At 51.4% G+C, this 9,954-nt stretch overlaps 1 protein-coding gene across 1 annotated transcript; it reads right to left on the reverse strand.

Moving 5' to 3' along the window:
• Positions 1-1,961: 1,961 nt before the first annotated feature.
• Positions 1,962-8,967, reverse strand: EMH_0012910 (penicillin amidase domain-containing protein, putative; the record flags this gene model as incomplete). The annotated part of the gene is made up of 21 exons (XM_013495259.1): positions 1,962-2,110; positions 2,344-2,458; positions 2,669-2,736; positions 2,857-3,108; positions 3,385-3,471; positions 3,585-3,730; positions 3,889-4,031; positions 4,201-4,285; positions 4,480-4,601; positions 4,878-5,027; positions 5,179-5,252; positions 5,572-5,660; positions 5,820-6,000; positions 6,169-6,270; positions 6,428-6,521; positions 6,648-6,934; positions 7,273-7,476; positions 8,256-8,297; positions 8,442-8,514; positions 8,634-8,759; positions 8,872-8,967. 21 exons carry the CDS (start codon positions 8,965-8,967, stop codon positions 1,962-1,964), a joined length of 2,685 nt encoding a protein of 894 aa, XP_013350713.1.
• Between the last annotated feature and the right edge of the window lie 987 nt (positions 8,968-9,954).

Below are 9,954 nucleotides of genomic sequence, written 5' to 3' on the forward strand. Positions count from 1 at the left end.
TCTTCGTCTACGCATTGCTCACCACACCTTTTGCATTCCTCACGTACTCACGCACGAAATTCATGAGCAGGATTCCCGTCCCCAGCGCTCAACGTCGCTCAATGCACGCTGATTTGCTAGAAGCATATACAAAAACACGCACACAAACACGCACAACATCCCAACATCCTCCACTTCACGCACCAAATACCACATATGTCTGCGTCCGGTCACAATTACCACACTCCCTAGCAGCCAACCCCTTTACTACTTGTGCTACTTCCACCCAACACTCTGCGAGCTCCACCTTGTAGAGTGGGCTACGCACTTTTATATCCATCGGGATGAGGGGGTTCGCCGTCGCGCTGTTGTATACGAGAGAGATGGGCCTGCATTACGTAAGTTGCCATTCTTGTGTTTGAAACAATTGGGAGGAAGTTGGTGGTTGGTTGATAAGCGTTTCTTGGTATCAGGTGCTCCGTTTGCTGCACTACGCTTTCTTTTATATTCTGTTCGTCGGCTGCTTGGCGCAGACGAGACACATGGATATTCGCAGTAGTTGTAGCCTCTTTGCAGTCTACGTGAAGCATGAAGGAAGCGTTTCAAACCGAATTCGCTCGTGAAACTCCTCTTCTTGTTCGCCCAGCTGCACTCAATAAACGTCCAGCGTTTGCTTCATCAGCAATAGTTCCGGCTGTTCCTCGTATTTAGGCTTCAGTTTTTGGAACGCTGCCGACTACTGCCGATGTTGTCACTGCCTGTGCTCGAGCTACTGCTACGGTCACACGTCCCAGTCTCAGGAGTATGATGAAACTGCACACATGACCTGAAGTCAAGTGCAGCAGAGAAAGACAACAAACCAGTTGGTGCGCCAGATATTCACTTCGTTCTTATAATGAGCCCTACATCTCGACGAACTGCCTTCGTTCGACTCCGCAGTGGACGAATAGAAGGCCTTCCCTTTATGGTACGTCGGCCCTTCCTCTTAACGTTTGTCGAGTGCGAAGTGGTTAACCGACTGCCCTACTTTCGTAACGCCGTTCATACCTATGTCTACCGTAGGCAAGCAACAAAGAACAAACTCCTTACACTGGCATGCGAAAGCTGTTCTCCCCAACTACTGGTCCACGGAGGCTGATCTTGCCTTGGATCCAGCTGCAGCGGAAGATTTGTCATTCTTCTGACAAATCACGAGCATAGCTGTACATTTGAAACGGAGCAGACATGAAAAACAAACGTACAGGGAGAACTTTAGATTAAACAGTGGAGCAGCATCATTCACTACGTGCGTCCCGCTAATAAGCATGAGGGTATGAGGGTTATCCACGTGAAACGAGTCCCAGGTGAACAGATATTAAAATTCAAGGGGGGCACGTAGGGATCTCTGTGCAAAAAAGCCTTCGGCTGCAAGATGTACGCTTGTGCACACCTGCCTATGCCTGCTGAAACGAACTAGACACAGGGGGCATTTCCTTGTTGCTGATGCTGAATTCGACAGTCTGTTGTTGCGGCGTGTACAGCAGTACAGTACACTTAAACCACACCTTGCAGCAGGCAATGCATTTGGCCACCAGGCAAAACTGTGTCGGTGCTGCAATCTGTTGCTGCTGTAGCTGTGAGCTACTCGCTGCTGTTTTTACAAGCAAAGGTTCAGTACGCCTAGAGTGAACAGTGCGATTCTTTACTCTGCAGGGTGTCCACACGTGCACCACTGTCATACAAGAAGAATGCGCAATGGTCTGGCCGATTGTGGAACGCTCCATCGAGGCAAATGCATATGGTGGCGCTGCAACTGGTGGAGTTGCCTTCCTGCTATCCAACCGGCTACTGGTATTGCATTTCGCTGGTGCAGCTCGTGTTCCCATCCTTCATCTTTGTAAACTACGTGTTCCCCTGCAGCTCCTGCTACATAAGCAGAAAATTATTATACGTGGCGAACAAAAACCCTTTGTGGATTTCACTGCGAGGCGAGGCGACTACCTTTAAAACTCTTGCTTGTGCTGCTGCTGACGCTGAGCGGGCTGCCTCTGCTCCAGAGGCTGCTGTTTGTGTTGCTTGGGGCGTAGAATCTTCTTAGCGATCAGCGAAGCCTCAATCTTGTCCTCGTCCCACGGCATGGGAAACAGTTTCTCTGTGCATTCACCCCACACACGCACAGTATACACACGCGTACTAGTATTTTCACAATTTCTGCAGCGATCCTCAGGAGGCTAAACAGCGTAATGGAATTTTGCTGAAACGCATGCAAGTAGCCTCTGGCGCCCATAACCCCGCATTGGCGCCACACACGCGAACGGAGAAGGCAATGCAGACCGTAAATTGAAGATCTTAATTTTGAGGGGAAGCTTTGAACGAAATTTATACCTTTTCCGTCCTCAAGGAGCTCTGCAGTATCTCCAAAATGTTCGCTGCCGACCCATCCTGAGACACCAGGGAAATAGGCCCAGCGAGAATTCTCCCAATCGCTCAAGTCGAATACCTGCAGAACAAAAGCAAGCAGTACCTTCCCTAATTTTAACCCTGCACGCAAATTTATTGACCACCAGTGCGCTCAAACGAGCACATGCCTCCAAACACCCAACGAGAAAAACGCACTCGAGCAATCTGAACGACCAAGCTAGACAATTGAAAAAACGCATCTCCCGCAGCTAAACCTTAGGCAAATAATAGCCAAATCTAGGAGACATACCACCCTGAGAGAAGTTGTGTCTATTCCTCGATGAAAGTTGCCACTAAGCGGATCGTTGGACTTGAGAACTGCAATGGCCATAACACACACTTGAAAATAAACCCAACCCATGAGCACTTAAACCAAAACCCTTCTGCAGAAGGAAACGAACTGTAAATGCCGATTCTCCAATGTGTTTGCCGCCATACTGTGGGGTTCGAAGTGGTGCGCCTTGAGTGTGCCGAAGTTTCCTCCCCACTTCAGCGGCCCTACGCTGAGAAGATTTCTGAGAAGCGGCACATCCTTAACGAAGGGATGGTCTATGAAACGACTCCTCAGTTTTCCCCAATTCCAGTCCTTCACGTCGGGGCCTAGACGACCGACTAGGTACATTAGTGTTTCATACGAGGACTTGCAAAATAAACGAGTCATTGGAAAACCGGCAGGGAGGATACCCGAATCTGCGATACAGAGGGGAGGAAAAGCTACCATGCAAATAACGTCCGTGTCAGGCCAAATTGTAGGCAACGAAATGCATTCGAAACGCGCAAATGCACACAACCATGCAAGCATACGCTACGGGGCCAGCTAGCTAGAAGCCAGTTGCTCCCCCCTGCAAACTAGAGCGATCAAAACCCTCCTGAAGTACCGCATATCCCCCTGACGCCACCAACGCAAGGCCTAAGCTCCCAGCTGTGAAAGTCAAGCCCTAGGTCTTATTTGAGCTCAGTACGCACTCTTGTCCTTCAACGCTGATAGCAAGTTAACACGCCAGTGGTTGAGGGCCTCAGTGCGCGGCAACCACGTGGGATGCATCCAGCCCCCTGCAGACCGCACGCAACAAAAAAAGCAACAGAGCCCTGATCTTATGCTCTGCTGCGTTGCCTGCTCAACCACTCAACAGTGGTTCCATGCGTTCGTTCCATTTATCCCTTACCGACTAATGTGAACAGAGCCTCGTCGGTCCAATTGTTCGCAGAGAATACTTCCTGTAACATCATCTGAAGCCAGACCTCGTAAACTGAAGCCCCATATGATGAAGCATTCATCGAACAGTCCCAAGACTCCATTGCCGACTTCAGCCTGAACACATAGAAACCCATAGCATGTGCCCGGTGTCTAAAACATTACGAGCTCTCAACGCCTACATATATCATATACCTCCGCTCGGTCAAATAAGGGCTCAGAGGATGCTATCACTGACGCAAGCACCAGCTTTCACGCCCGGACGTGGGTCTTACAATCGAGCCACGTAGGGTGTGAGACCCTCTTCTGCACACAGGGCAGTTGCCTCAGTTTGGTCATTTTTGAGGTCAAAGCGGTTAAGGAATTCCTTGAGTACGAAATCTCTGAACTCGCAACCGTGCTCGCTGAACTGGTCCTCCTGAGCAGTCGACCACAGTACACCCAAAGCCCCAAGACCCGAACATGAAAACTCCCATAAGCCGCGAACAGCGAGTTACAAATGCTACGCTTGCAAAAGCTCGCCCTAAAAAGAAAGAATTATACAATTTTCTACGCAGCCTTCTGCTCGCACTTCTGGGCAAAAATACCTGCATTTTGATAAGATCCTCGAGTTCAATCTTCTTCTTCTTCTTTAGCTCATTCAGCAAATGGTGCGCGCGGCGAACGCGGTGCCTGTACGCGCAAGTCAACAACAAACCTAACAGCCATATAGCCAAACCCCTCAACCTACACGACCAAAATTTGTTCCCGTGCACCAGCCTGCGTGTGTGCAGCGTCGTCCTATACGTACCGAGCAGATCTAAGTCTGACTCAGATCTACAAGTTTAAAACTCTTAGACAAATTGTCCAACTTTGCATATGCGTACCCTGGGACAAAAACCTCGCCGAAGACCCTCTTTGGGTCGTTCGCTAGTACAGAATTTCCGGCGACAACAAATCCGCTCTTAGGGTTCATCACAAACGGGATCTGCTCCTGGGGGAGTGTACCCTGTATTAATGGACCGCGCATGCACCCGAATAGCATACCGTAAACGCTTGCTTTCTAGAGCTACATTGAGGAATGCTTGCAAACGGAAAGGGAGAAGGCCGTTTTACTCGGCTGAAGTGGCCCGCGAGCAAACCAGCTAGCTCCCAGGGTCACGCATCAATACACGGCTACGTTAGCTAGATAAAGCGGCGCTGGGCAAGCTTAGTATGTGCCTCAGAGTGTGCACTGGCCTGCGTGTCACGGAAAGCGAGAGCTTAAGGGCTACTGCATACGGACCTTCCAGTCTTGTGCAGGGTCAGAGCCATTCCTGAACTGCGGAAGAGAGCTGAACGGTCTCACGGGCACAGCGCCCGTGACGGACGCGCCGATTGCGCCTTCCTTCGTTGCCCAGAGGCAGACGAATTCGTTCATTTGTGCGTGCTGCCCCTGCGTCCCCCACAAATCAGCATCACAAGCACTTAAACTCTGCAACGCACTTGCAAATCCCACGGCGTAAACGTCCGAGAACCAACCTGCCCTAACCCCCCCCCTTGTGTTAAACACGAGCCAACTGTCCTAAACCCCTCTCAAGGCTAACCATTTCAATGTAGTCCTTCCAGCTCTTCCCAAATAGCATCTTCTCCGCCCAAAGCGCCGGAAGAGGAGCACGCACTGCATATAAACCCCGCACCGTAGAGCCCTTGCTTTAGTTGCGACTGTGTTGTGCCATCTAAGGCGCCCCAAGCGGGCTGATAGACACTATGGCAGAAACCTAACAAGTACATTTCACTCTGGTTTGCCTAAAGCTGCCCGGAAGGTGGAAAATGTGCTCCAAACGCTTATTATACGGAGTACACAGTACAGGGCCGTTGCGACCAACGTTGATAACTTCATAACTACGGCGTCAGCCATATAATGCTAAAACAACGCTAGAACTCGGCTGGGGCCAGCTTCCACATTGTCGGCTGAACGCTTAGGGCCTAAAACGCACGAGCTACAGAGGCAAAGACGAGGGCCTGATTCTTCTTGATGCCCTTGCGCAGAGGAGGGACGACGTCGGAGAACAGGGGTCCATGGTGACTGTAACGAGCAATATGCCGAATGGGATTTGGGCGGCCCTGAACACCAAAACATGACTCTACGCCACCGATTACCAAACAAACTGAAACTCTGGCATCTAAAACGAAATACAGGGTATCTCCTGATTACAAAAACTCGACAAACTTCGACCCCCCCTACCGACCACGTGGCCCAAAACCCCAGCTTGCCTTGACATAAATGTTGTGTTCGATGAGCTTGAGAGGATACTGCTTGCCCCCGTAAAAGTAGTGAGTTCCCTCCTCATTAAGGTCTATCAAGTATAAGTCCTCAATATCCGTGTGCGCCACTGTTTGAGTCCAGGCTGCGTGCTCGTTGTGGCCTGCAGAGAATACATGCCACCAGTTCTAAACCCTAAATACACGGTCCCTGCGTATCCTCAGGCGGTAGGCCTGCTGAAGCTGGCTATAGACCGAACGCAGGAGGAGTATGAGAAGCGATCAACCAATCCGAGGCATGAATGTCCCTGAAGTGCAGGTCATCGACGCACCCACGAACATGCCAGTAATCCCCACAGCCGTTGCCCCAACGGCGCGAATGGGCATACCGTCCCCCTTGCCGTCCGATTTGAGCCACATGGGCATCCAAAAGCCTGACACCAGCCCCACAAAGCAAGGTTTTGACCAAAATGCGAGCTTGCAGCACACCTTCTACACCAAACGTTCTACAAGCGCTAAACTCAGTTCATCAGTGCGGGTGCATTCAAGAGAAATGGCCACGAAAGGAAATCGACAGACATAAAACCATACCTGGTGCGTTGACCTCAACATGCGGGTCTCCAGCCAAGATGGGCATTCCCGTTTTCGTGAGTTTGCCAGAAACTGCCCAGCCGTTGCTGCCGTCCTGTACGAAAGGTCCTCAAAACATGTTCCCGCAAGTATTGACGAATGGGCTTCTGCTGCCACCCGCTGAAGAATGCCACATGCGTAATTACATGCTTAAAAACCGACACGTATTCAGTCCCCTTACCATTTTCAGGTTGAAGTTGCTTGTATGTTCTGGTTGTTTATCGGTAGTCCACGGCCTTGGGTGCTTAAGGTCATAGAAGTCCTCCGCTCTTTGCATATCCTCTTTGAATTGCTGCATACGCTCAGGTGTAATCTTCGTGTTGGGATCTCTGTCGTGCATAGGGCCCCCGAACTCGGGACTAAGGGAAGACGGCCCCTCTGACATCTCTGGGAACGTGGAGGGGCCTCTCTGTGCCCATTCCGTATCTGTATCCTTGAGCTCCACTGACGGGAACTTGACTGGCTTGCCTGCGCAATAAACCCTAAGCCATGGAGCATAGACCCTGAACGCTCTTGACTGCCGTAACAGCCAGTAGCCGCAAACCTGGCCTAGCAGTGCCATTTGATCAGCAAAGGGGAAACCTTTGGTCTAGACTTGCCCGTCAGGTCGTAGAGGCTGGGGCCTGTGCCTTCAGCGTTCAGCGGAGGTACCCCTTCAGGGTACCCAAAATCGAACAGCTGCAGAAGCAGAGTCACACGAAGCAGAGTCACACAAGCCGCTCAGGATGCCTGCAGCTTCAACCTATTTTGAGAAGCAAGGTCTTTTCTGAAAACGTATGCCCCCAACACTTGGCCTTAAATCGTACGCCCTTTTACCTTCCATTTGTCGCCCAGCGCCTCTTTGAGGTGCACTCTAACAAAGTCTCTCGTCAGCCCTCTGTTCAACATTATAGAGTAAATTGTGGAGATAGCGGCCAAATCCAACAAGGTAAATGGGAGAGAAGGCGTGTGTCCCAGAAGCACGAACTCAACTGGCCGCGCAGGCAGAGACTTCAATGCCTCGGTCACCCCTGAATGCACCGGCACAGACATACGGAGACGCAGGCACACATGCACACACACACACACATACATACATACACAAACACACACACATACACACGCACACACGAACGTCTTTCGTTCGACAATTTCGGGTTTTGCCGCTGGACTCCGCGGCGGAGTCCAGCAAAGATTTGTCATGAACGAACGAACAGCGCTTGGAACGCTGCGTAACCTCGAGGTCAAACCCTGAGGACTTCGCCAACATATGCAGAGACAATATCTTCTGCTACTCGTCTGGGGCCTTGTGCATACTTGCCTTGTGTATACGCAGTAATACATGACAGGCCTTCAGGCGGCAGCTTTCTCAGTTTGTGGAGCATTGCCTCCTCAGAAATGACAGTCCTGAGAGACACCAAGCCGACGAAGTTAAGCAACAAGCCTGCCCTTTAAACGTGAACCACTCGGTTGTCCCGATCACTCTAGTGACTTCGTGCAAGGATCCAAGCTTCCCAAATCCAGTACTTGCTTTCTACTAGTTTCCCAGAGCTAGCTCTAAATTCTGAATCGTTTAAAGCCTTGCCTGCTGATCATGTCTGTGTCCGTCATCGATGCTCCAAGGACGGCAGCGGACTTCCCCGTTGCTATGAGCCTCAGCAACTCAATTTGCACAGGCCTCTCTGCACGCAGATTAGGCCTCCATGCCCCACAGCACGAGTCCTAGTTGCTGCAGCCACTGACGCGCTCGCATGCGTTGAACCGCTACAGGGACACGACGCAACAAGTGCAGCAGAAGCTATAAACTCACCTGTAGCATGCAGGTAACCTTGACCAAAGCAGAGGTCCAGCCCTGAAAAGAGCGCACCAACCCCAACATTCTAAGCCCTGAACATTAAAAGGCTGAGTCAACAGAAGCCCTTCGCAGTTGAGAATTGACAACCACGGTGGCACGAAGGCCCTGGCTACTAGGGGCTCTGGGGATTGGCTAGCTTACGACTAGAGGCGCTTAAATAGGGCAATCCATTTTTGTCGTGTGCTATGCGCACCGAGTCCTTGATCCCGGGCACCTGCACATGAAACGCTAGGACGAAAACCCCGTATGTGTGGGCGGTCGCATCATCTGTCGCGGCAGTACTGCCTCCCGTGCAACTAAGTGCCAGGGTCTTGCCCCTTGCTTTAGATTTACCTCTAGGGGTGTGTTCCAGAAGTCCTCATCGGGGGTGAAGAAACGGGTAACGATTGGACGTCCTATAAGTCCCAAGGCAAAGGCGAAAAAGTCGGTGTACGTGAGCGCAAGATATCCCCATGTATCCTGTGAATATTAGACAATGACTAGTGTCATAGACCGTTGAATCATTGCGTTCAGAGCCAACTTGGAAACTCAGGGTTCTTTGCTTGCATTTTAGACTCCCAAATGCGCTCACCCGCGTTCTGTAGTATTGAATCACCAAAAGGGCCAGGCTGCTAGCGGTTACTACCGCTAGGAAGCTCTTAATGCCCATCCCGTTTGACAGTTTCATCTGACGACACGCGGACGCCCAGCAGAGATGCCAAACCATCCACCCGGAAAGCAGACCCCACGGCCGAAACCCCAGGTCCCCGCGTTCCTCGAGTCTTGCCCGCAGGCCAGTGCACAATGCAGATGACACAGACCAAATGGAATTCAGATGCAAAAGAAGGCAGTTCAGTGACCAACAAATGACAGTGTACTTTACCGTGTTCGCAGGTCACTCGGGGATGTTGCCCCGCAGGGGAGACGGCGCTGCGGCTCCAGCGGGACACGAACTCCGTTGTTGTCTTTTGGGTGAGATTTTCGTGTTGAAAAACCAGCCTCAATCAAGGGCTTCATGCCACACAGCAGAAATGTGACGCGCGCGGCTGCAGGTGTACGAGCTACTTAGGCCACCCCGCGAGACGCACTGCGTCCGCTCGCCAGAGAACAGCGTCGCAGTGTTAAACATGCTTGCCAGGTTTTCGGGTTTTGGATTTAGCCCATTACTTCATGCGCGAATTTTTAACTACTTCGAGTATTAAGTGGTTTTTCCTTCGGGTCTAGGGATTAGGCTCTCCTACCCCCCCAGGAATTAACAGCCGGCCCTGCCTATCTGTGTTGACGACTCTAGCGTCTCCGACGCAAATAGAACCCCGGAGCATGACTCCTACAGAGCAAAGCCCAGCGTCCTGCTCGCTGTACCATCAACCACAACTAATGCCACTCAACTCCAAACTCTGCAGTCGGTTCGGCGGTTAACGCCCTCACGGCTTGCAGCACTCCAGCGCAGTGAACTGCCGACAGGATGTGTGTTTGTATTTGGTTGTGGCGAATCAGCTTGCATAGGGCAACGTTGAGCGCTGAGGAGGGGAATGCTGCTCATGAATTTCCCGCGTGAGTACGTGAGGAATGCAAAAGGTGTGGTGAGCAATGCGTAGACGAATGATATGAAAAAGGCCGTCATCACCCAAAGGGATTCCCGCGGAGTCCCCCACCGCAGTACTAACCGGGCCTT

The sequence above is a fragment of the Eimeria mitis genome, genomic scaffold, assembly GCF_000499745.2.
Source record: "Eimeria mitis Houghton genomic scaffold, Emh_scaff15, whole genome shotgun sequence".
NCBI classification, from domain to species: Eukaryota; Apicomplexa; class Conoidasida; order Eucoccidiorida; family Eimeriidae; genus Eimeria; species Eimeria mitis.